A 27,911-nucleotide genomic window follows, 5' to 3' on the forward strand; every position below is an offset into this window, starting at 1 on the left:
ATGCACCTGGCTTCCCTGGGTGAGGTAACTCGTGCACTCCGGTTCCCAAGTGTGTGTTGGCCCTCGAAATACTTACCCTGTAAGTTGCTTGCTTGTTGACTTTTGCGAAGTACCCTAAAACTGTAATTTACAAACCGCGACATTTGCCATTGAAACGTATAGGAAACCCGCGTGTGTGTTTAGACACTGCACGCGTCTCCTGTGGGCTGATTATTTACCTGCTAACACTGCAGAAGTGATGCCCCAGCGATTCCCAAGGCCCTAGGCCTCTTCATTTTGCAAGTCGAGTTTGCTACACCCTTTTTTTAGTATATGGTCTGGTACGCCCCTAGGGCTACAGCCATATTTGTGCTTAATTTATTGAGAACTGTTGATCTTTTGAATGTTTACCTGGCTCTAATCTCATAAAGAGATTAGTAGAGTATATTTAGAAATAAATACATATATATTTGATATACATACCTGTGTGGTGTCTTTTCAATTGGTAATTCAAGAGATTATAAGGTAAAACAAGCTGCTTTACATTCCTCAGAGACTTAGCCTGAAGGCTGCTCTCCACAGCTACCACTAGGATAGCTTTCTTTAAAAGGTTGTCTTTAAACCTATTTACCAAGAGTCGAATTGGACTGGTGCAAGGTGGCCACTATAACTAGTGACCAGCATATGCCAGGCCAACTTCTCACAGTTACTTAAAGAGCAAAGACAAAAAATTGACCCTGCACCCGAGAGAAACACATTATTATGTCTTGTAACAGCAATGTTGCATCATATTTCAAAGATAAGACAAAATATAGAACAAATAGCTTTCCAATGAAAAGACCAAACGGTGATTTTTTTGATTGTAGAAAACGCGGTCCTTTTTATTCCCAAATTTTTTATTCTTAGAAGACACGTGTGGGAGGGCGGGTCGGATAAACAGACAAGGAGGCTGAATGTATTTTCCAAAGATGCGTTTTGTTTTATTGTCCACAACAACAGGGTATGTGACACTGGGCGGTTCTGCTCCCTCAGGACGGTCGATGGGCTGGATGTTGCTGGTGGTTGGTTCCGTCTCGTCGGGTTCGTCGGGGCCACCGCCCCGGAGGCTCATAAGAGGGGAGAGAAAACAGCCGTCAGTCGCTGCTATGCAGAGATAAAATATGCTTGTATACCCGTCACCACACCCGGGTGATATGATGTCTAGGATTTGTGCTACTGCAACATCACTCGAGGAAGTGGTTTGTGCAGGGGCGGCCGCTCTCCAGCCTCCTCCGGCGGATGCCACCACTCCTTGCTCCACTGCTTCGTCCTCTTGACCAGGATCCTCGTCCCGCCGCTCTTCCTCCTCAGGATCACCGCCTTCGCTCCTTCGCTGCTCCTCGTCTCGGGCTCTTCCTTTCGCAGTTTCAATATCAGGAAAAGTCCAGCCTCCTTCGTTCCGCTCCCCTTTCATTGGCCGGTCATGATCTCTTCCGGGGTCATCTCTTCCTGTTTCCGGTCTCGCGAGTACCTCCCTCTGTAAGGACACAGAAGAGGTGGGTGTGTCTGGCTGTCCGGTCCCCGCCCTTGTAGCGTTGCCCTGTGGACAGGGAACTCGCAAACTAGCTCGTTTGGATCGGGACTCCGGATTCCCAGGTAAGAGTTCGGTCCGTCCTCCCGCTCTCTCACATCCCCTTTCCCTTGCTGTCTTACTACTAGAGTTTTGATTCTGAGGAAATCTGGACAGGTAATCTATGTTCCCTTGCTCTGTTCCTTTTCTATGTTGCGTTTGAAACCGATAGGGCTGTAATGATAGGAACCATCGAAGAACTCTTTCGTTGTTCCCTTTGTTCCGGGCTAGCCATTCGAGGGGGGCGTGATCTGTATACAAAGTGAATTCCCGTCCCTCAAGATAGTACCTCAAGGTATCTATGGCCCACTTGATTGCCAATGCCTCTTTTTCTATGGTGGCATGATTCCTCTCTCTAGGAAACAACTTCCGGCTGATGTACATGATGGGTTTCTCCCCCTGGGTTGTGTTCTGGGATAACACCGCCCCCAACCCCTGATCCGATGCATCAGTTTGGAGAATGAAGGGGAGGGAATAGTCTGGACTGGCTAGGACTGTATCTGAAGTGAGGGAAGTTTTCAGGGCCTCAAATTCTTCTACAATAGCGGTGGAAGGACGTCGTAATATCTCCTCAGTTTTCATGTTCTTCTGAAGGAGATTGGTAAGGGGGGCTGCTATTTGTGAGAACCCGGGAATAAAACGGCGATAATACCCCAGTAGGCCCAGAAAAGCACGTAGGTCTTTCTTCGTCTGGGGCAAGGGAATTTGGGAGATCGCCAGCAGTTTAGAATTTTGAGGTCTTATGACTCCTTCGCCTAACAGGTATCCGAGGTAGCGGATTGCCTGTGCGGCCAAATGACTTTTAGAGGGATTGATTCTAAGACCATATTGTCCTAAGGTCTGAACTACGTGGGACAGATGGCGTAGGTGTTGTTCCCATGAGTCACTATAGATGATGATATCATCTATGTACGCCCCTGCATATTTCTCATGGGGGCGTAATATAATATTCATGGCTCTCTGGAACGTAGCCGGGGCTCCATGTAACCCAAAAGGCAACACTTTAAACTGGTATAGGCCCCCTGGTGTAGAAAACACAGTTTTCTCCCGATCTTGTTGTCGTAAAGGGATCTGCAAATACCCCTTACACAAGTCCAGGGTACTGATGTACTTGGCCCTCCCTATTCTTTCGACCATTTCGTCCACCCTAGGAAGGGAATATGTGTCGAACTCCGAAATTTTGTTGACCTCCCTAAAATCAATACAAAACCGGACTGAACCATCCGGTTTCAGTACCAGGACAATGGGTGAGTTCCATTCACTTATGGAAGGTTCGATGATGTCCATTCGTAGCATTTGTCGTATCTCTTCTGCTATTATCTGTCGCCTGGCCTCAGGGATCCGGTACGGCCGAAGACGTACTCGTTTTCCCGGAGGGGTTTTTATGGCGTGCTCGAGTAGAGTGGTTTTGCCTGGGGTGGTGGAAAAGTGATCCTGAAGAGGTTTTAGAGTTTCAACGAGGCCCTGTCTTAAGGTAGAAGGGAGGTCACTGTCTATGCATTGACTGAATAAGGGGCTCATTTTGTCTTTTCCACCCATCAGTACCGGCAGTGGTCCCTCCCATCGTTTTAACAGATTGATGTGATACACCTGGGAGGTGTGTCTACCCGGGTCTATTTCGACGCGGTAGGTCACAGGTGTAACTTTCTTGATTATCGTATAGGGGCCCTGCCACTGGCCCAATAGTTTGTGGGCTGATGTAGCCATCATTAGCAACACAGCGTCGCCCACGTTAAAGGATCTATCCTTTGCAGTTTTATCATGTTGGCCTTTCTGGGATAGTTGTGCTTCCTCTAAGTTGGTCCTCACTATCGATCTGATTTGCCCTAGTTGGGTTCGTAAATGGGTTACGTATTCAACCAAGGGCTTGGCCTCATCAGGCTCAGCTTCCCAAGATTCCTGAGCCATCTCTAGAAAGGTACGGGGTTTATGCCCGTATAACAATTCAAAGGGCGAATAACCCGTGCTTTTCTGTTCCTTGCACCTGATGGCGAATAGCGCTAGGGGCAACATGTCTTCCCATTTCCTCGTTTCAAGGGCTAGAAGTTTCTTTAGAGTGGCCTTTATGGTGGCGTTATAACGTTCCACTAGGCCATCGGTCTGAGGATGGTAAGCCGCAGTCCTTATTTGCTTGACTCCTAACTGTGCACACACCTGCTTCATTAGCCGGGATACGAATGGGGTCCCTTGGTCTGTCATGATTTCCTTTGGGAATCCTACCCTAGCAAAAACAGTGATCATAGCCTTTGCAATGTTAGCAGCATCTGGACGGCGTAGGGGTATGGCTTCCGGAAAACGGGTGGCATAGTCCACCATAACTAGAACGTAACGGCACCCGCTTTGGGAAGGTAGTAAAGGACCTATAATATCCATTCCTATTCGGCTAAAGGGCTCGCTTATGATAGGGAGGGGCCAAAGGGGTACTCGGGGAGGACGATACCTTGCTGTTTTCTGTCATATGGTGCATTCCTGCAGTATTTCTTTACCTGGTGGTATATCCCTGGCCGGTAAAAGCGCTCCGTGATTTGTTTTTCGTTTTTTTCTGTACTAAAGTGTCCCCCTAGGAGGTGACTGTGGGCTAAATATAATACCTTTTCTCGAAAGGGTCCAGGAATTAACAGTTGGGCCTTTTGTACGGGACTTCCCTTCCTATATAGCAATCCCTTCTGGGTAAAGAAATAGGGACCTACATGGAGGGGATCTTCACCCGGTAGTGCTTTGTCCCAGGCTTCTTGTAGTGTCGAGTCTTCTCTTTGGGCCGCGTGAAAGTTACGGTCTGTTTCCCAGGGATTTTCGTCCCGAAAAACAGGCAGACCTGTTACGTTCTTCTTTTTTTTCTGTCCTCTTTTGCCGTTTGCTTTTCCGGTTCTTTCCTGGGGGCCAGTCTTGATCCCCCTCTTGTGAAAAGGGCGCCGTAGCCCACCATTTCTCTTCTTCCAGGCTTGTTTCTTGTATCATGCGTGTCAGTTTTGGGTAATCGTTTCCTAGGATTACCTGTTTGGGCAGACGGGGTATTAGTCCAACTTTTAGAGTAGTGCCGGTGTCACCTGGATGTTGTATCCGTACCCGAGCTATGGGGTACGGTTTTGATCACCATGGACACAACGTATGGACACGGTCCCCTCAACCGGCTCCAATCCTGGTCCTATATCTTGTGGACGCACTACGCTTTGTAGACAACCGGTATCGGCTAGAGCAGTGACTGGTTGGCCATTCACTGTCACTTGACAGCGATAAGGTGGTGGTCTCTTCCCAGAGGGTGAACAGTAGTAATTACGGGCTACTCCGATTTCCATTGGCTCTTCCTTTTGAGGACAGAACCGAGCAATATGGCCCATCCCCCCGCAGTGGAAACATTGAGGTCCCGCAGGATGGGGCCGGAATATTGGCGGCCCGGGTCATGACGTTTTCTGTTTTTTTTATTACAGGCGGACGAGGTGTCCTTTGTAGTCCTGGTCCCCCTGATCTCCCTGCTGTCTCTTCTCGGCCCTTTTGAATCTCTTGGGCCCGACTGTAAGCACTCGCTATCTTGACTGCAGTTTCTAAGGTAAGATGAGCCTGTTGTCGCACCCATCTTTGGATGGGTGGATGAAGGGATGTGAGATATTGTTCCAGATAGATTTTGGCCATGATTCCATCCTTATCTGTGGTGGCTGGTCTGAGCCATCGATCGGCCATGTCTTTCACTCGAAAGTACAGGGCTCGCGGCGTCTCTTGTGGCCCTTCTTTCAGCTGTCGCAACTTCATCCGGTACGATTCATCATCTACTCCCAACCACTCCATTATACAATGTTTTATCTCCGCATATGGAACTACGCCTTGGGCTGTTGCGGCCTGATATGCGGCTTGTAAATCTCCAGACAGAAGAGGCCCCAAATACTGGCCCCACTTGTCAGCAGGCCAGGACGCCGCAGCAGCCATTCGCTCAAAGTTATTGAAGAAATAATCAGGGTCTTCCCCACTCACGTATTTCTGTAGGACAACAGAGGGAAGAGTAGTAGGCCCTCTCTGGTGTCCCAAAACCTCGGTGATTTTGTCCATGGCTGCTCCGTGCGTTTGTTGCATTTTGCCTCGGTCCTCTTCTACGACTGTCAAGAAGCGTTCCATCACCTTGCCCAGATGTTCCTGGTTCTCGGCCATCTTTGTGAGTGCCGCCTCCATGTCTCCTGATGATCCCACTTCTGACACCACTTGTGGGAGGGCGGGTCGGATAAACAGACGAGGAGGCTGAATGTATTTTCCAAAGATGCGCTTTGTTTTATTGTCCACAACAACAGGGTATGTGACACTGGGCGGTTCTGCTCCCTCAGGACGGTGATGGGCTGGATGTTGCTGGTGGTTGGTTCCGTCTCGTTGGGTTCGTCGGGGCCACCCCGGAGGCTCATAAGAGGGGAGAGAAAACAGCCGTCAGTCGCTGCTATGCAGAGATAAAATATGCTTGTATACCCGTCACCACACCCGGGTGTTACGATGTCTAGGATTTGTGCTACTCCAACATCACTCGAGGAAGTGGTTTGTGCAGGGGGTGGGGGGTTTCCGTGAGAATATATAGACAACGAAAACAGGGTTTTTCTGGGATGCCTTAAGTGCTCAACGTGTCCTAGGAGAGGTATCGGGGACGTGCTTCAAGTGGTTCAAAAGTGCCTTGCGCCCCTCCCTCTCCCCCTTTTCCAGTCTACCCACCTCCCTCGTACCCTTCCCCACAATCCCTGGTACCGTTGCCACTCACCGGCTCCGCCGCAACTCTCCCGAGTTGCGGCCGCTCTCCAGCCTCCTTCGGCGGATGCCACCACTCCTCGCTCCACTGCTCCTCCGCTTCGTCCTCTTGACCAGGATCCTCGTCCCGCCGCTCTTCCTCCTCAGGCTCACCGCCTTCGCTCCTTCGCTGCTCCTCGTCTCGGGCTCTTCCTTTCGCAGTTCCGATATCAGGAAAAGTCCAGCCTCCTTCGTTCCGCTCCCCTTTCATTGGCCGGTCATGATCTCTTCCGGGGTCATCTCTTCCTGTTTCCGGTCTCGCGAGTACCTCCCTCTGTAAGGACACAGAAGAGGTGGGTGTGTCTGGCTGTCCGGTCCCCGCCCTTGTAGCGTTGCCCTGTGGGCAGGGGACTCGCAAACTAGCTTGTTCGGATCGGGACTCCGGATTCCCAGGTAAGAGTCCGGTCCGTCCTCCCGCTCTCTCACATCACGATAAAATTGCTTGCCTAAAGAGCACATATGGATTTGGACTGAATCAATGGAGAACCTCTTTTCCTAACAAAGTCAAATTGATAAAGGAACTCTAGATTTACTTTGGTTTGGTGTGCTTTGGTGCTTGTGTGTTCAGATGTCACTATTTGTGCTGCTCTCTGGTTCTCAGTTGTGCGTCTCAGGCCTTAGACAGCTCCATATATGTGTGTCTTTCTACTTGAGTTTAACAGCCTCTGGTGTCTCTTTGGTCTTCAGCTATCCCAGTCTTTGTGCACCTCTGCCCATTACACCAACACGTAATTGTGTTTCTCTAGCTCTCAGGTGGCTGTATCTATCTGCCTGCCCTCAAGAGTCCCCACCTGTGTCTTTCGGGCCATCGGGTATCCTTTTCTGGGCACCCATCTCAGGTCCCAAGGTGTCCATTTCTGTTTGTCTCTGTCTCTTAGGTGTCCCTTTAGCTGGGATTCTCTACCTTTTCTATGTCTGTCTAACCTTTAGGTGTCCACACAACTGTGACACTTCACCCATAGATATACCGATCTGTGGGTATCTGTGTCTCTCAATGATCGGGGAGAATCCCTAATTTGTTTTTAAGTAGCTTTCCCTTTGTTGTTCTGATTTCTGGGTCTCTCTCATTCAGGTGTATTTGCCAATGTCATCTGCCTGTTTGGTGTCTCTAGACCTCCTGCCACATTTCAACTGTCTCTATCTCTGACTTTGTTCCTCAGCTGTATATACCCCTCATGTTCCTCTGTGTTGTATGGATTTCTCTATTTCATCAAATATTTACTGACAATAAAAGTTGACATTATTCAAACATTATAATTTTTCAATAATTCCAAAGAAAAAAATATTATTGAAACTAGCAAGTGAGTTTTTAGCGCAAAATACAACCGAAATACAATGCCTTATCCTCCTGACGACTCAAAAACAGTCCCTATTCTATCCATCGTTTCATTCCTACGTTTAAAATAAATCAATAGCCACAGCAATCCATCTTGAGTCTTTTTCACGATCTGAGGATTCTGATCCATGCATTTTCAAATTTAGGCATTTGGTTATTTAGTCTATAAATCAGTTTTTCACAAGCATCCATCTCATACGTCTTTCAACCAGGAGCCATTAATTAGTACCTTCTGTGTTTTACATAACCTTAAAATCCCAATTATTGCCACTGCCATGAATGTGGAGAACCATCTCTGTAGCTTCTGTATAATCACAGGGATTGCGGAAGTGACATGGAGCAAGACTATTTGGGCAAGTAATGGTGACTGGGTCCCTAGATCTCCTTTCCCATCATTCAAAATATTGGTCACACAATTCCCTAGTCTGGCGCACTCCCACTGTATATGAACAATATCAAACTTTGGTTGTCTGCATCTGACTGCAGATGTGGGGCTCAATCATGCCATTTGTAACTTGAATACCAACTAATGCCAGTGGTGCAGTAATTTAAAATAGCCCTTTAGTCTAGCCTCCCCCAGCCCCTTGTCATGAAGCTAAAGTAGTTCCTCTCAATACTCTTCAGAATGTCTGATGGACAGTCAGTGTTCACACCAATTCATAACCTCATGTGATGTGTGTGGCGTGAAACTATATGTTTGATACGTTTTCCATATAAGACCCCATTAGGGGATATTTTTAGAGATAGCACACGGATTTATATCTTCTAGTGACTGGCCAGGACAAATGTCAGGGATGTGGAATTCCTATAGCCTGACGCCCGGGACATATTGTTTGGGGTCAAGGGCAACAAGTTTCCATGTGTATTTTGTCCTTGGGACAAGTAGGCCCAACCCCCTACATCACAAACCCTTTGACTGCCAGTTTATAGTCCCACATGATGGATCAGGGAAAGCATTGCCTGCAGTTAAGGTAATATTTGTTTCCATGTTTTAACGCTGTTCAAACTTGTATTTATGGTTCATAAATGCAAAACCTTTATTATTAGGGTGAGCGATCTAAGTACATGTTGTAAGCTCAGACTACTACCGACAGTGGTTAAAGTATAAAAATGGGTGCACACGCTTTCATTGTTCAGCACTATGAGGCTATGCATACTGCTCCCAGAATACTCTCTGAATAGATGGAAATATATGGAGACTCTTGAAAGCAAGATTGATTATTCTTAGCTTTCAAGATAAAATGTTCACAAAAAAAGCAAAAACGTTTAGCTAAACTACTGTAACATTTTAGGTAGCGTTTTTCTGCAGCATTATTTAGTAAAATGTGTTGATGCATGCTAGTATTTCCCAAAAATATTCATAATGGAGAAACACTGTAACCAGTTTTAATAATATCATGGGAAACATAAAAATAAACAAGCAATGGTAAAGCCAATTTGTCTGAAATTGTTGGTCAGTCTTATTATGGTTTTATCAATGCGTGACTTGTTTTGGCATTTTTTTGTAAAACCTTATTGGTGTGGGAGCTGCTGGGCCCTCATCATTATAACAAACATTGGCAAAATCAAAAATTGTTTTGGTCTCAAAAAGTACACATTGCCACATTCCTGGCACTGAACAAAACGACTGTGTGTCAATCATGCCCCTTGTGAAAGAACAGAATGCTGTCATTCACAGTGAAGCTAGCCAACTGACAGAGAGAGACATTTTAATAAACACAACATGTCATGGTTAACACCAGATCTAATTAGGGGGCAAATTATTAAGTAAAGTCTCAAAAGTGCATTTATGTCCTTGCATTAAGTGCAGATATACGACTTTCCTGAATTCACAAGACTTTACAGAAGTAGGCCAAGTAATAGTACTCCTAGAAAATATTTGTGAACTGCATTTTAGCATGAGCAAATATGCATGTGTAGATTTGCTCATGCGAAAATCCAAGCGTTTGCAAGTTTACTTCCCCTCCAACCACTTTTTCCCAACCCAGGAAGAAGTTTTATGTCTGCCATTGTCAGGAGTAAATATCCAACCTTCCTCAGTATGGGAAAAGATTAGAGAAGAGTTGGTGAAAACCCTTAAAACATGCAAGTTAGTAGGTTTGCACAGACTCAAAAGGGCATTCCAACCCTGAAACTGTTGCTTAACTTCAGCACCAGTATGCGGAAACGTGGCAACATAAGGGAATTGCTAGCATTCATACCCTGCTATGGAAGGAGCCCTGGCATATTCAGAGAGGCTATTTCAGAGCTCTTATAGAAGGGTATTGCTGCCATAATTTGTCACTGCATTACATGGCACAAAAGGGACAAGTGGATTTTGTTACAGGACAAGTAGATTTATGAAGTAACCTGCCCCATGGACAAGTAGACATTTTGGCCACAAACCACACTGTAAATGTGGCCCCTGAGAGAAAGTTTGTGAGTACCCATGCCCTAGAGAGTAGATAATGGAGCTATTCAGTTCCCTCTGTCTAGATCCTTTCGAATGCATATAGTTCAATGCTAGTGTTTCTGATTCTCTCTGTACCTCAAGTGTCCTGTTTCCAGATTGTCTCCCTCTGTCCCCCTGGATATATATATATATATATATATTTATTGTGTATAAAGGAATCCCAGGATAGTTCAGTGCTCACAACAGCGGGTGCCTCATGTAGGGGCCAGATTCAGGCCCTAATTACCAATTTTCACAATAAAAGACGCAGCACTCTGGAGCTTGAATTGAACAGCTTTTAATCCAGCAACACACCACCAACGCGTTTCAGCCTTAGATCGGCCTTGATCACGGTTAGTGAGTCCTTCTTCTAATGCACTATATATACCCACTCTCTCTTACTGTGGCATTGCGGGATCTGTAGTGCCATTACAAAAAACTTTATTGACAATTTATTTACAAAAAGGATTTTTTAACTATTGTAATTCATTTCAAGCATTCCATATTTGTATATAGCACATAGATTGCGGCATGTAGTTCATTGGCAAAGTGCCATCATTATGTTCCAGGAATTTTTCACATAGGTAGTTTTTTTATACTTATATTGAACTTGTAGAGCGCGAACTTAGCCCAATGGCGTCAAGGCGCTTTTTTGCGGACCTAAGGTTGCAGACAGAAAGACATGCTCATACTGAAGTCTGTGCGAATGGCCAAGTCTTTAAGGCTTTGCGGAAGAGAGTGTGGGACACCTGACTAGAGAGCTCTTCCGGGAGGGAGTTCCACAGTTTGGTATCCAGAGTGGAAAAAGCTCTGCCTTCCCATTTTACATTCTTAAACCTCGGTACTATTAACAGATACTTATCTGAGGACCGGAGCAGCCTGCTAGGAACATAATGATGGACAATGGCCTTAATCCCCTCTCGGCCTGAGCCATAATAGGCATATATCTGCTCTCATGCATTATTTGTTTATAGCTACGGAAAATAAAAGTATTTCATGAAAACCTCCATATATCTGTTAATTCACCTCAGGAGTCTATCATAAAGAACAGAGTCCTGAATTTGAAACCAGTGTTGGTAAAGTTATATTTGTTTTACCTCTTTCTTTGTTAGGAAAATCGATTCTGCCGTGGTTTGGAAGGTATATATCTATTGGAGGTATGGAGAAACATGGAGTAGAGTTAATGCCCACAAGCACCAAAATAGACTTTCAAGTTGAGAACCAGATGCTATTATTACCATCCTTAAAGTGTTATGTTTCATATAGGTACCCTAATATAGGCCCGGGTAACATCATACCCCTTCACCTACATTACCACTCCTACACTACACTGTAACAAGCCTTTTTAGGATTGAACCTTTTACCTAGTTCTAGTCCTGGGTGCAGAAGGAGGGTTTCTCCTAAACAATAGAGTCCTATGGCTCCATCAATAGACTCACATAGTATGAATGAATATTCATAAGAGTTCCTAGAAACCAGGCTGGGGCTACACCACCTTCCTCCCCATATCTACGTACACGGTTCATCCCATACGTCATCCTCAAATCCAACAATGACTAATACAAGCAACAAGGGACAAAGGAACCCTAGATACTTTCTGTATAAATATATCACCTCTTGCTAGTGTTAGAGGGAACCGAGACTTCCAGGCCGACACACAGACCAGAGACGCTGAGGCATGCAGATGCTCCAGCTGACAGTGGTCTGAACATCCTTTGCAGGGTGTCCAACTCGAGACCAAGAAGGGCTTCAACATTCTCACACTTCAGGTAAAGGGGTTCGACTAAATCCAAGAGGGATTCTTGGCTATACACCTATCTAGATAGGCATCGTAGGAGTACGCGCACTTTTAATATGCATTATATATTCATGTATTTATTCATGCTTATTGCAAGATGGTAGAACTGTAATATCCTTTTATATTCACTGTACTGCTAATCAAGTATCTCTGCTACTGTCTAATGGTTGTTGCAGCTCATTTATTTTTACACAAGAATAACAACTGTTCAATAAATCCTTATTGAAATGCCCAGACTGTTTATTCTGTGTATCTCTGAGATCAACTAAATGAGAACGAGTGACTGAGCGAAAAGTAGTACATTGTTTCCACAAATTTGAGGGATCAGGGTTGTCATGTTCTAAGGTTGCCAGAAACTAATCTCTCCCCGATAAGAGGAGACACTAGTGGCACTGTGACTAGGTAAATGCAAATAGGCTAACATTTCTCTGTGGGGGTGTACGGAACCAATCTGCCACTAATCCCTCAGTTTATGTTATCCAAATGCACAGGTCCTGCATGGGTACTATAGGAACTACACGACATAAGGGTGCAATTTATTAAACCCTTACGAGGCCAAATGATGATTTCATCCTGTGGCTCAAATCTATGATCTGCAAACTACACATAGATCTATGCAACAAACCACACCCCTAAGTGATCTTATTTATACTGGAACTTGTTACCTACAGGTTACCTACCAAGCTTACATGCTGGGACTTAAACCTGCAGGAAAATATAGACCTTGCAGCTGCCACATTATTTACTTGAGCTATGTTACTTTGAAGTGCACAGGTAACCTCCCTCTCTCTCTCTCTCTCCCTCACACAAAATGTTTCTGCACCTACCACTTAACCCCCTAACCTATTTTACTGGCACAGCAAAGTATAATCTGCATGTTACAAACAACTGCCACCACCAATGTATTAAATGGGAACATTTGATTTTCAGGTTAGATATCACTGCACCCAGGGCATTAACTAAAAAGCAATCTAAGTAGTATTTGAACCTAGCACCTGCAGGTTACACACAGATTGCTGCAGCAATGGTGGAGCCATCTCAAATTGAATACTTCCAAAACGGAAATACTCTCATGTGGCGATTGAAAAAATTATGCTTATTGCAAGATAGTAGAACTGTACTATCCTTTTATATTCACTGTACTGCTAATCATATATCTCTGCTACTGTTTAATGGTTGTTGCAGCTCATTTATTTTACACAAGAATAACAACTGTTCAATAAACCCTTATTGAATGAATCGCCGCCTGGCCTGACAATCTGGGAACACTGCCTAAAGTATCTAAGGAAGTAAGAAACCTTGGAATTACCATGGACTCCAAGCTATCAATGAATGACCAAGTAATCAAATTAACAACACCAAGCTTCATTACTTTAAAAACTCTATGATGCATCTTCCCCCACCAGGGAATCCCCCACAAGGTCCAGGCTACTATCTCTCTTGTACTGTCCAAACTCAATCATGCCAACGGCCTCTACCACGGATCATCTTTATCAGCTATACAAAGACTACAACGGATTCAGAAATCTGCTGACAGATTACTCCTACATGTAAGACACAAGCCAACATCTCCCCTGCCTTGAGGGTCCTGCATTGTTTACCGGTTGCCAGCTGCTTTGTATCACCCACAAAGCGATAGATGGAACAGGGGCGCTCTTCATCATGAATAAAATCACCAAATACATTCAACAAAGGAACTTCAGTTCCAGATTGGCACCTTGCCTCAACATCCCACTATAAAAGAAAAAAACATAGGTGGCACATACTTCTCTCTTCAAGCAGCCAAACTACGGAACTCATTACCCCCAAACATAAGATCCACGGACGACTATTTCATCTTCAGAAGACTACTTAAGTGTTGGCTCTTCCCTGCATAACCACCATACTCAACATAAATGTACAGCATATCCCTGTGTATATAAGCATATCTAGATGTGTAGTCCTTTGTATAAATATGTATAGTAATTATGTTTATAAATATAAAGATATTTGTTAGGTGTACTTAACAAATGTAGGTATTACTTATGGTTATATTATTCTATGCTTAACATGTATATAGGTCACTGCATAGTTTTCACAAAAGTTATTTGATTAGATGCTTATGGTTCTCCATTTATCTATCACAGTATCTAATTTATCATAACTATTTATCTACAATTGCTTCATTATTGAATTATTAAAAAAATATATACATATAAACTCAAATAAATGATTGTACTTATTACTTTACTCCTGGTATTAAAAAACAAAAATGTTCATCCTCTCCATACGCTAACCTATGTTTCACTCCATATATCCTCTACCTCCTCTCTCGGACTCATCCCAAAGCTCTCTGTACTACTAGGATTCCCAAAATAACCCTTTCTAGACTCTTCCCTCCTCTATCTCTCCTTGAAACATTTAAACCTCTTTTACTAATCAGATCTCCCAAACAAGTCTTTCTAAACCCTTCCCTTACTTATCCCTCCTAAACTCATCCGATACCTCATTTTTCTCCCTAATCCACTTTCAGACTCTCCCCACCTCCATCTCTCCTTAACTCATTCCAAACCTCCTCCTACTACTATGATCCCCAAATAAACACTTTCTAGACTCCTCCCTCTTCTATCCCTCCATTATCTTTTTCAATCCAACTAACAGACTCACATGTCCACCGCTCAAATTAATTATTTTTTCCCTATACCAGTTTACCACTAATCCTTTTTGGGTTCTGGAGTAGTGTGCTACAAGCTGTACAGTACTTCGATGCCTCGTCAGGGGTAATAAGCGCTATATAAATGCAATTACAATAATTGGGGCTAGTACCTATAAGCTGTGGGTTACACTTTTACCGTCATGTACAATATTCACAGATATATTACTTTCTTTGCTGCCTGTATTACACATAAAAGGAAATGCTCAAAGGAGTTTTGTTTTTTTATACCACACACCAAAAGTAGTACACAAGGGGCACACAGAGTGTTTGTAAATTAAATTACATTGAGGTACTAAACAGCAGCTGGCTTTATTATGCTCAACCATACTCATTTTATTCACACCAAAGGAAGATAAGCTGAGGTGGCCTCTCTGGGATTTAAAAATGTGCGACTATCAGCAGAACAAATCTCAGCAGCAGACGTGTGACCTCTATAAACGCGTTTACCAGAAAGAGTGTCTCGCTCCATTTGCCATAATGGAATGCACATTGCCAAATGAAATTTAAGAGTACAGTGTGTATCGGAGTACTGAAATCCAGAACAGGGTAAAAATTATAACTCAAGTTTGCAGGAGTTCTACAGATGTGACGGTGATATATACCAGTGCATGATTAAAATGAGATTGAGGTGCAATGTAACAGGATTGCCAACGTCTCCGATTTGTGATCACTCTTGCGCTCTGAAAAATCAGCACTGAGTTCCTTTTTCTAAGTGTGTCCTATTGTTTCAAGTCTGAAGCAACACAAGGGTGCTTGGAAGCTGGTATTGGATTTAATTGATGGAATCTCTTGAAGCTTTCTGACAACACAAATGTATTCTTTTTGAGAGGTTTTGTAGAGGTTTTGTAGAGGGGTTACCAGCTAAGCTGTGAAGTGTGTGATTTTAAAGAACAGTTATAAAAACAATTGCTTCCTGATGACACATATTTATTGTTTTTGAGAAGTTTTGTAAGGTAGCTCCCACCTACGCTGGGACGTGTGCGCTTTTAAAAGACCCTACTTGGATGTTCACAGTGCTTTCTGTCACATACTGGGACGCTGCAGCACTAAACATACTCAAATCACTATTCTCCACTGCACCAACCAGGCTTCAATTCTGTGGCTCTTTGGTTCAATACATTAACTAATAGAGATTTTATAATGTTCGATTTCCCACGGATTAACATAGCTTGCATTTAATTTTCATTTTTATAATGTTCGATTTCCCACTGATTAACATAGCTTGCATTTAATTTTCATTTAAGCTGTGTGTTATTATATATTTAGTTACCTGAAGGTAAAGAACCGAAAAAATCTACAGAATATTCGTTTATTTGCCACATCTTTTACAACGCCCCAAAGGCTCACTCACTCCGCCCCTGTTGCGTGCAGCATCACAGTTCCTATACGTTTTTAATGCACTTCGAACACTGGTTATTTTCAACTCTGAACTCTAATAGCAACTATTAGCCTGTTTAATCTTTGTTTCATATTTGACCGACACATTTGGAAACGTACAACATATAGGAAGGTGCACCAGAAAAAAGTCCAGTTCCAGCATAAATTAACAATATTTCCTTTAATGCATACAGGTTAAAATCTGGATTCAGCCAAGACGTTTCGTTCCAAAACCTACTGGAACTTCGTCAGGGCTGAAAACAATTACACACAAAAAAACAAAACGAATAAGACCATAATACACAGACATATATATATATATATATATTCCAAGAAAACTCCAAAAAGTGTTCGTATGCTCTCAGTAGTAAAGGCACAGCAACAACGTAGTTCAGGTCAGAGTGTTTATTACACAACGCGTTTCGGCAGAAGACTTGATCACGTGATCAAGGCTTCTGCCGAAACGCGTTGTGTAATAAACACTCTGACCTGAACTACGTTGTTGCTGTGCCTTTACTACTGAGAGCATACGAACACTTTTTGGAGTTTTCTTGGAATATTGGATTTACCGGTGTGCTTCGCCGGCATGTATGCCACCCTCCATGCGTCCCAGCACCCCAGAAGAAGCGTTGTCTAATTTTGGTATATATATATATATATATATATATATTCACTGAAAAAACCATAGGTTTCACACATGTTATAGTTAGCTGGACATTTTACTGATAAAAAACCAATGAAATTCCCCCGTTATAGTTACTGCAGGCAACTATAACTCACGCGACCGCAATCCTCTGCTGATGCTAATACTGTATTTAGACACTTATTTGCCCATGTCTTCTTCCATTAAATTTTAGCTTTACATATATTACAAATATTTTTTTTTCATAAAGACACATATGTCATCAGCAGAAGATTGCGGTCGCGTGAGTTATAGTTGCCTGCAGTAACTATAACGGGGGAATTTCATTGGTTTTTTATCAGTAAAATGTCCAGCTAACTATAACATGTGTGAAACCTATGGTTTTTTCAGTGAATTTGCAAGGTTTTTTAAATGCTAAGTTACTTTACGCCATTCGTGGCGTGCGCGCCCAGTTAACGCAGTTCGTTCCGTGCGCGCACGGTGCGCTTCGCGCACCGCGCGCCCACTTTACGCAGTTAGTGCCGTGCACGCACAGTGGTCACGCGGTGCGCTGCGCGCACCGCGTGCCCACGTTAAGCGGGATGGGCCATGTACGCACGATGCGCTTCGCGCACCGTGCGCACATGGGGGACATATTTTGCGCATCTTTGTGAAATGTATTCTTTGTTAACTTCTTACATGTAATATGACATGCACAAATGGTGCCCTTCGGGCACCATTTGCACACGGGGTGGGGAGAATGTGGATAATTTTTTTTTTTTTACAATTTTTTACCGTACGCGTACGGTAAGGGTAATCGGCGATTTTCCGAAAAAAAAATTTTTTTTTTTTTGGGGGTGGTTTGGGGACCCCTGTATCAATGCTGGGTGGTTAGGATCTCATGAAACTGCCTCTTTACACATTTTTGGGGTTCGTTTTTGCGGCCCAACTCAGGAAGCGAGAGAGAAAATGGCGGCCGCCGCTTCCTGGTTTCGACCGATTCGAATGTTTACTAAGATCTAAGAGCCAATCAGAATCGCGCTCGCGCACGCCACCGTACGCGTACGGTAAGCGCACGGTAAGCGCACCGTAAGCTGCCACAGATATATATATTGATTTAAAGGCTATTTTCTCAGAATCTACTGAACAGATTTACACCAAACCTACAAAAGGCACTTCCTTGACCTGGGGACTACCTCTCTGCCAAATTTCATTAAATTCTGTTCAGCCGTTCGGGCTGTAGCCCTGTCTAAAGGTCCTATGGAAAAATGCATGGGAAAAACGCGTTTTGGGACCCCCCTTTTATCTCAGCCCCCGCTTGACGAATCCCCCCGAGACTTTCAGGGTAGGAGCGGAGCGTAGCGCCCCACCTATTTTGAAAAATTCGCGAGGATTCGTCGACCGGCGCCAAAGTTATTCAAAATAGAATGTTGCGGATTTCCTATGGAAACGTGGTCCTAACTATAACTACCTACTGGCGACCGCCAGTAGGTAATATATATATATATAGACATAAAATGCAGACATTTTGTTTAAAAATCACTTACACAAACCAGTATATAATAAGCACAAAAAACATAAGACAAAAATTCCACGAACATTAACCAATACATGGGGATGCCCCCATTTACATAAACTGGCACATTGATTTATAAGTATAACGTAATGGTTTTTAAAAACACACATAAAACACTTTTTATCCCAATCCCCCTTTTTAAAACCTATATAAATTCCACTATGAAACTACCATATAAAAACTTATGTGACACCAATCTCAGCCTACACACCAACAGATAATGGTCTTATAAAAACCAATAAGTAAATACATTTATGTCACCACACCATTAACAACTGCTCATGGTTGAGCTTCAAAAAATGATATTACCATCGCTCACACCTCTCTCTCCACAATTGTTAAACCATTTCTCACCTCAAAGTCGTATCAAGCGAATAGTATCTCAGAAAATATGTTTTGACCATCAGTCCATGTAATTAAGAATATTCGTCCTACAGAGTCATTCATCAGTTTGTTTTAAAGACCTACGGTTAACACTGAGGACATTCATAGAACACAAACTTGATACCTGTGCCAAGAAATACGGCATAGTCAATCTCTATTATAATATGTTAACCTTTCTTAAGTACGATAGTCCTAAGATGCCCAAAAGGTTAACGGCCCCCCTTGGCTAATAGTCTCCTGTTAAGTTTCATTTGACGAATAGGAGAAGGGCAACAATACCGAAACTTGATATTAATAAAAAGATTTTCTGACCCACAAATTTTTTTGTCTGCAATTGTTTTCAGCCCTGACGAAGTTCCAGTAGGTTTTGGAACGAAACGCGCGGGTTGGATCTGGATTTTAACCTGTACGCATTAAAGAAAGATATTAAAGGAAATATTGTACATTCATGCTGGAATTGGACTTTTTTCTGGTGCACCATCCTATATGTTATAATCTTGGATCAGTTGGACAATGACACTAAACAACGGCGAGTGCCGGAAAAATTGTGAACAGAACATTATATGCGTTTGGACTTATGATTGAGGTGCAGCCTTTTCAGTCTGCCGTTGTCCTTAGCTATTCAGTTCACACATTTGGAAACGTGGTGGAACTTATGTCCGACAGTTTGTCCCGATATTAGAACGTGGAAGAAAGCTGCACTTGTGAAATGCACACCCAGGCACGTATTGTACACTGCTGTTTATTAACAGTCAGGGTACACTATTTTTTTAACTTAAGATTTGGCTTCACTGCTACCATTTGAAATGTTATGTAGCGGATTTGCCCTTTTAGTTTCACTGGTATTTTAATAACAGGATTGAGGTTTTTTTCTGTTTGTGCACGCTTTTGAGTTTACGTTTTAATACGGTTTTAACAGTAGGTGACGTGTGGTGTATATGCTATTTGAACAGGATGATAATTAAAAATAAAGTAAAAAATACATGTGAAATTCGCTAAGGCTGTATATCATCAAAGAAGGGGGGCTGGGGGCACTTATAGGTCCAGCATAAAAGCCCCTTGTAAATATCAAGTAGCTCTCTTTAGCTTAAAGGAACTACATACTCATCTCATCAGCTGTCAAGCCGGAGCACTCAAATTAGCACCACTGCGTGCCTGAGCAAACTAGTGGCAGTTTGCAGTCTCTGGAGTGCAAGCGGCAGGCTTGTGGGCTGGCTCAGCTGAGCTCGCTCTTGCTACAATGTAACCCATTTACCCGACACTGCGACATTCAGACTGACATCACAAGAGTCAATCTGATTTTGCCCAATAAGACCACGAGGACAGACGCTCATGTCATACAGTCACACAGAGACACACCTATTGGTGGGCTGCTGCAGTGCAGGCATCTTCTTCTAAATTTACTTTTGTGTGTGCAGCCTTAGCCTTTCACTGTGTCTCTCCGCTGAGGTGCGACTTGTCCAGTGCTGTGGGGGGCTTGGCAACCACGCTCCGAGTCAGTCCATATTCGTAATTGAATTTACTTTTGTGCAGCCTCTCACTTTCCTGAGGCTTGCCTGCCACTGCAGCGGGCTTCTCTCAGATCCTGTTTCAGTTTGGTTACAGTCAGGTCCCACCTGGAGAGCCTGAACTCCCTTTAGTGCCCTTCCACTGCTTTGGAGCAGTTTGACGATCTGCTTCAAGTTTCTTGTTGTTCAAATGGGTGTAATTTCTGATATTTCCTCGTCTTCATTGCTTGATATTTGCTTGTGAGAAAGTTTCACTCAGTCGTTGAATGTCACTCATAATTACACTGAAATTATGAAAATGTCCCACAAAAGCAATCTGAAACTTTGGCAGCTATGTCCATGTATTTCTCTCTGTAACGGCTATCCCATTTTAGGCATGAGTGCACTTGTGTTGAGGTACTTGTAATTGTTGTTTTTGCAAGACTATAAGTACCTGAATGCAAAAAGAGATGATGTTCTGCCATCTAACAATGGCTCAATTTAGTAAACTGGGGAAATTGTCCATTGGGTGTGAGGACAGGCAGAGAGTTTGCGAATCATTTTATGGGAGTCTGTGGTACTAAGCAAACACAAGAAAATGATAGATGGAGAAATGAAACTTTTCAGACACTCACCCCCAGTCACAGATCTTGGTTGAATCCATCATCATTCTTTAGCTCACTTCGTCACATCAGTTAAGACCCAGCTATATGCAAATCAGTCTTGACCCTGTGCCTCATGGGAACAGTCCAGCCCGAACTGCCAAGCCAGGTCTTCCCTGAACCGGAAATAAGCATCTTAAGTCTATGGTACTAAGCAGCAGGAGGACGGACAGGCAGCTAGACAAACACTATTCAGGGAGTTTCCTGGAGAGGTGGGAGTAATAAACGAGAATGTGAATGAATGAATGAATCTTTATTGTTCAATTAATTAAAATTATTACAATATTCCATCAATAAAACAAAACTTGTTAAAAATCTCACGCAGTTAGTTAAGAATGAAAAAGACATTTAAAAGAGATAAAAATAGTAAAAAGGACCATTACTAAAAATATTGTCCTATCTAGCAGTGAGGTGTTGAATATTGGATTTGATAAAAAGTTTTATCGTAGACGCTCATTGCTTGATGGCCGACTGAATGCTGTTATGACTCTGTTTTCAGTTTCAGTGCGGCTCGGATTGCGTCTGTGAATTTCCCTAGTCGGGCCGCAATTTGAGGTGTTTTAGTGGAGAAGCACAGGTCGGAAACTTCACTGCAACTTTGTAGGCCATGCAACCTACAGATGGGGAAAACCAAGCACTGCCGCTCACTGACTAACTTTGGGCAACAGCACAACAGATGGAGCCAGGATTCGCGAGAATGTGATATTGTCCCTTTTGCACATGGAAAGACACAGCGATAAACCCACAGGCACAGTAAACAGTCATGCCCATGCAACTGGACAAACACTAGAAATTCCATTACATTTCGTGTAGTTGAGCATTGTCTCTCAAATACACCTTCTCCTTGCTGTCGCTTCCTCGTATTACATATTTTAGCCATGCATGCACCCTTCTGTCTCAATCGACTTTCGTCTTGTACGTCTTATAAGCTTACTCTCATAATATGGAAAGCGCTCCGATACCCTTGGGTCTAGCCAGCGCTATATAAAACTCAAATAAAAATAAATATGCATTCATAGGTACGAACTAGTCAAAGATATGATCAGGTCAATTCACTCGTAAATACCAACCAAGCGTAAGATTTTACACTGAAATATACTGGGCGCAATCCATATTTTAGGACGTCCATATATAGAGCCTAACATGCAGAGCACTCCAATAAATACCATCGGGTCGAGTTCGCCCTATATCTATATAAAACTGCAAAAGAGAAAATAGCATTTGACTGAAAAAACAGCATCCCAAATATGGATTCGGTCCTCAAATCGAAAGTCGCTTTCCGTCCCTAGCCCTCAGGTGTTTCTGTCTAACAAGCATCCCTTTTCTGTCATCTGCGGTTCACTCTCGACTGCCACGCACTGTTCTGTTCCCCTCAGGTGCCCCTCCTCCTACATCAAGATGTAACGCTAGTCCTGATATTCAGATTGCAAATCAACCACAGCATTAATGGAAAAGCGGCCCACTGCCGGTACTCTCAAAGTGTCTTTAACACCTGTTGGGCGGGGGACACCCTCCCAATGCGCATGCGCAACGTCACAGGCGCCCCTCCCCTGTCCCTGGCGCCCCTCCCCTGTAAGGGCCACTGGTGTGACGTCACGTGTGAATGGTCACGTCGCTCCTCCCCCGGCCCCAACTCAGGCTACTCAGTGAGCTCTAGTATGGCGGGTGGGAGGTTGTGCTGGGCGCTGCTGTTCCTTTCCGCCCTGCTGCTCCCTGGGGCAACCCTGGCCGGCCAGCTCTACTCACCCTCCGACCCCCTCTACCTGCTGGACGAAAGCAGCGTGCGCCACGCGCTCTTCAACAGCTCGAGCGCCTGGCTCATCGAGTTCTACTCCTCCTGGTGCGGCCACTGCGTCAACTACGCGCCCACCTGGCGGGAGCTGGCTGCAGACGTCATAGGTGAGCGACGCCACGTGGGCGTGGCGGGGGCACCCCATGTGTTTGTGGGAGGGCAGTGATGCTTCTTTGCGTGCTTTGAAGTTCAAGGCTCTTTCCTCATGATGGACATCATACAGGGGTGATGCTTAAGGCATTGTGAGATGCTGGACGTAGAAAGGGGTGCTACTGTACATGAATGGGACAGTAGGGTGGACATGATAATCCATAATTAACACACTGTCCTTGGAATTATAAATGGTTGACTGCGTCCTTCGAGGGCACTTGGGTCATTATGTGGCATGGCATAGCGGTCTATGCCTAGTTCAATGGTGGATTTTATATACGAGTGGCAGTCTGTTGGACATTGTGTTGAGTCACATAGTATACGGCTGGCCTACCAACTGTAACAGTAGAACAATAACCTTATGGTACTGTACTACTTTGTACCCGTTTTTGTTCGTGTTGTTATAACCGGAGTTTGTGTTGTGAGGCGTACATCTTTAAGCTGAAACATTAGAGTTGATGATGATGCCCAGGTAGCATCATTGACTTATGCAGTAAATGGTTGCCGCTGTTTCGTGGGTGAGAAATCTGCCGTATCCTTTGATGAGTACTATAGTTGAGGTCTAAAGTCACAAGTGTTGCACTTTGGAACTTGGGTTCAGCTTTCACAATAACAAATATTTCATACCCGATTAGAGGAATCAGAAGCTGTACTTTAAAGGGACTTTATTTAGTGGTCTCCTTTGTGTAAACATCCCTGTTGATGGGGTAGGCTGTTTTGCAAACACAGTGACGCTACTTCATTAATTTTGTTAGCCACATATCTACTTTAGTGACGTTTTGGTGTATCGTTATTCATGTTGCATTTATTTGGATTTGTTTGGAGCTCACTTCCTCTTATGTTATCAAATATACTAGTTTTCATGGCTAAGAATTCTGAAACGTTGATAGAGCTGCTGTGGGGCAGTAGCAGCTGACTGTGGCTATCATTCACGAGTGGGAACAGAAGGAACAAGCCACGGACTAATCCTAAAAGACCAGCAACAGTTTATGATGGGCTTTTAATAAAGGTGACCACAACCATTTATTAATTTCATGAAGTGATGGGTGGCACTATGGTGGCAGACTCAGTCGTCGGGCCTTTACAAAACGGTTGCTTCCTACACATGGATGTTATATAGTGTGGTTCCTAATGGTCAGTAGCGTAGTCTGATCCTGCTTTTGCGAAGAGGACACAGCTGTTCATAATAGAAATTGTTTCGTCTGTTTCTCTTGGCCATCGTAAAGTAGAGACACTTGCACTTGATGCCAATGCTAAGATGTATAACCAGTTACTACTTCCAAGGAGCTAATTTATAATGATTTCCGTCATGATTGATACTGGGAAGATCTCACTTTAGTTGTGGTATTTTGTAGACTTGACTGGTTCTAACAAGTGATAACAGCAGCTGCCACGCTGGGCATTGACTGCCACCCCTTGTGGTCATGTGTGCGCTAGGAGGGAGTTTTGTCACAATCCTAGCTGCTGACTTCTGAATCACCTGCAAATGGTGTAAATGGGGTTTTGGAAAGTAATACAACATAACTTTATTCTAAGGTACCCCTTGCAGTACTTTCAGGTTGAATCCTGAGACTGAACCGGTTGTCTTTTTTTGGGTTGAGCCTACCAGACAGCGCATGAGCTGTCCGTTGCGAGACGTATTGTGACTTACCAAGGACCTAGAGGAGCTTGCCCACTGTTTGCTTTCCTGTCACTCTAGTTTCTCAGCTTCTTATTTGCGTTCCAGCTTGTCGACCATGTGTTTGTCCCTCCTGTGGAGCAATATCTTTGATTGTCTGGCATCTCTGCTTCCAATGCTTTGTCATCAGAGGGCATGCGTTTTCGAGATGTCTCCTTTATGTACTTCTCTCTCCCTGCACTGCTGTGGTTCTCACCGTTGTTGCACTCGCCAGTGTGCTTCACCCCATTGCTTCCCAATACCCTCCACGTAGCTCTCCCACGCCCTCGGTGTTGCTTTCCCAAAGCCCCCATGTTGGTTTTGTTGTCCTTCCTACCGTGTTATTTACGCCATTGCGTATGCAAATGGCTACAAAATGAGGTGGGTGTCTGCATCAAAGGCTTCTTTGTTTTTTTCCAGAACTTTGGCCATACTTCACAACCTTGGGGATGCTGTGCTGCATGGCTAAATGCCTTTGGCAAAGCCAATAGGTAACTAAGGCGAGATCATTTGGATTTTCCAAAGATTGTTTATTCTCAGACACGATTGGGGTGCTGGGCAGAGTGGAGTTACAAGAAGGTTGCTAACAGAGTGTGCATGAATGAAACCATTAGTTATGTCTAGATTATTGGAGTGACCACTGTATTTATACCATAGTACCATTGAGGCGTGCTAATGGTAAAACCTGAAAGCATGTGGCATTGAGCACTATCAAAGGGTTTTGCCAGGTTAGAGACAAACCTTTCATACCTGCTACATACGTTGAAGTGGAATTTAGTGTATCACTTGCATAGGAACACAACAAGAGGGATACGGCATTGCCACATATTGCAGAATTACCCCTGTCTGCTCTCATTGGGATGAGTCCTGCTACCACACATTGGAATGGGGGGAGAAGAATGCAGTTTCAGTCTAATTGATAGGTAAAATCAAATGTTTTTACTCTTCTGTCACATTTTCCCACATAAAATTCATCCAGATAATAGCTTCAGAAATTTGCCCAGAAAGACTCAGTCATTTCTGAGTGACATAGTAAATCGGAATGAGGCTTTCAGTCTGGGCAGCCTCTTCTTTTTCCACCCGAATTTCCTTGTTATCAGCTATGTTATCTGTATAGCAGGGGCCTTCCATTGGGGAGCTAGTTCTCAATGCATTTCTACTCTGTAAATACCCCTCAAGGCAGCATTAAAAAATGTCCACCATGTTGGACTATGGACCAGTGTCCAGAAAGAATGTGTACTCAAAAGATAGCTGTTGTTCAGTGTCCTTCAAGTACATTTGCTATCTAGATTAATGTATTGGTTCTAGCAGGTATTAAGGTGAAAACAGGAGGGCAGCTGTTACACAACTAGATACTCCTAGCGAGTGAAGACTGTTATAATCTTGCAGTGTGCCCATTCTCCTAACTTGTATGTTTGCATTACTTCGTCTTCAGCTTTAATATTTGTTGTTTTATTAGATTGATTTAGTACATCGATTAATAATCTTAACGAATTAACGTCTTTGTACAATCATTATTTTGCTTATTTGACTATTTAATTGTGTATTTAGTCGATTATGTCTGGGGCTGTGATGAAAAATGTGATACATTACATAATTTTTTATAAACGCTGCGGTCGTTTGAATTGTGGGATTAAGTTTGCATTATATATGTAAGGTGGTGGCGTTTCCTATGATGAACAATGAAAGTTGTGCAGTGGATTTTGTAATGTTTTTCAAGAAACGACATAACACCGTGTAAACTAATGAGTGAATGCCTGATGCAACTTCTGCCTGAGAGACTGCCAGATGGTTACGTTAGTACGTGCTGTTGTCCCTCACGCCTCTCAGATATGGTTGGGACACGTCATTGAAGTGTGACAAAGAGCTGCTCTCGTGACTTGCTGTACAATGGCAGGGGTGGGAGATAAAAGCCAGCTGCTGGTAACTGCATGCGGCCTTGAAACAGTGAATGTTGGCTTGGAGACATGGTCTATATTCTGTGCTTCTGTCAGACAGCCAGTCACGGGTTCCTCTGACCTCGAATGCCACAAGAGGATGTGAAAAATGGTGATTGGAAAAACACGCATTATAAAACGACAGCCATGTATCTGATTTGCTAAACTAATCGTTTGAATCCTAGTGCATGAGTTGCTTGCCAACTCGTTTATGCCCGACCCTTCTTGTTCATCATTTAGAAGAAAAACACTGCTATCTTTTATGTTAAGCACTGTAAAATCCTGACGCAGAGTGTATTTGATTTCAGCTGTGGTGTCCAGGTTGGGCTTGTTGCTGCAATTAAATATTGTGGCTCTGCTTGTATAGACACGTTGCTTCTTGATTTCGGCAACTGGAGAACCAGAAGATGAATACGCACAGATTGCATATTCCCAGTAGTGTGATATGTTTTTCCAATTCACCACAATAGGCACTGTTTTTAAGCATATTGATGCTTCACTGAGGTTTGGACATTTATTCAATCTCTCTACTTGTCCCAAATAGCAGGATGCTTCAGAAATGTACTTGTGTAAAAAAGAAATTTTTTTTGCCTCGCCTCATGCAGTGAGGTTACACATTTTGAAAGTGTTCTCAATATGTCAGATACCTGATAATAACCCTCCTGTTAATGGCAGAATTTTAATAAAACAAGGCTCCGATTAAGCCAGCTTTCCGCAGCGCTATAAAGGGATGTTAAGTAGGCCGGGGGCAGTAGTTCTAGGGGTTGAATGCCCCGTGAGTGTGCACATCCACAAACTAACATCTTTAAGGGCTTTCACCAACCCCTCTCCAATATTTGCACACAGGGGAGAAGGGTGGACATTTACTCTTGTTTACGGCAGGAATAGAACTTTCTCCAGTGTTTAGGAAAGTGAATTTGCTATCGATCTGCAGATTTTCACACATCTCTCACTATATTAGTAGGGGCTTTTTATTAATGCCCCGCATATAAAAGTTTGAACGAATTGTATGTATACTTTACCATGCCTTAGTGCTATACAGTCCTCTTTCCCACAACCATAGTATGGCACTGTAAACATGCAGCCTGAGGGTTTGTGCTAAAGTGCTTTAGGCCTACTTGTCCGAAGGGCAAAATAAACATAACCACAAACAATATGTTCTGGGTGTCGAGCAATATGATTTCTACACCATTGTTGCATTTCATACAAAAAACAATCCCTGGAATATGGTCTAAAATGTCACAAACCCAGATATCCTGCACCACAGTCAAGGCGATTGCCTCATCAAATTCTGTTTTGTGACTCACAAATTGGGTAGGCAAGAGTCTTTTGTTTTTGTTAGAAATTCGTTTTTTACTGTTCCTTGGATATAAACATTTTGCAGAACTAGGGCTGTATAATGGGTTTGGTGTAACGTGAAGTATGCTCATCTTTCGCTTTACTCAACATTTTTTGGCTCATGGTGGCTTGGATAACAAAGGTTCTATTACTGGGAGGGCAACCAGATTTTTTTTCATTCTTACTGTTCTGGCTATACACTCTTGACCTTCTTCTTACCCTGGCCGCCCCTGCAGCCTCTGTTTCAGGTTAGATCAAGTATAACCATCAACTCTTAATGCATCACCTTTGGCTTGTTACTGCGATCTGCTCTGTCTCATGTTCTC

At 43.5% G+C, this 27,911-nt stretch overlaps 2 protein-coding genes across 4 annotated transcripts in view; one reads left to right on the forward strand and one right to left on the reverse strand.

Annotated features, from left to right (window-relative positions):
• The window catches only part of LOC146868705 (uncharacterized), a 44,994-nt gene extending 22,395 nt beyond the window's left edge, over positions 1-22,599 (reverse strand). The window contains exons 1-2 of one of the 2 annotated variants that reach the window (XM_085613404.1): positions 22,458-22,571; positions 20,685-20,915 (exon numbers count right to left, since the gene is read on the reverse strand). The gene's annotated coding sequence lies outside the window, so the exon portion shown is untranslated. Of the gene's footprint in view, positions 1-20,684; positions 20,916-22,457 lie in introns of both variants that reach the window. The other variant, XM_085613394.1, reaches the window with a different exon arrangement.
• Positions 22,294-27,911, forward strand: part of QSOX2 (quiescin sulfhydryl oxidase 2) — a 265,478-nt gene continuing 259,860 nt past the window's right edge. The window contains exons 1-2 of one of the 2 annotated variants that reach the window (XM_085613380.1): positions 22,349-22,610; positions 24,731-24,801. In XM_085613380.1, the coding sequence (XP_085469506.1) occupies positions 24,780-24,801 (22 nt within the window). In that variant the 5' untranslated portion in view covers positions 22,349-22,610; positions 24,731-24,779. Of the gene's footprint in view, positions 22,611-24,730; positions 24,802-27,911 lie in introns of both variants that reach the window. The other variant, XM_085613372.1, reaches the window with a different exon arrangement.

The sequence above is a fragment of the Triturus cristatus genome, chromosome 1_2 (genome assembly GCF_964204655.1).
Source record: "Triturus cristatus chromosome 1_2, aTriCri1.1, whole genome shotgun sequence".
In the NCBI taxonomy this organism is placed as follows: Eukaryota; Metazoa; Chordata; class Amphibia; order Caudata; family Salamandridae; genus Triturus; species Triturus cristatus.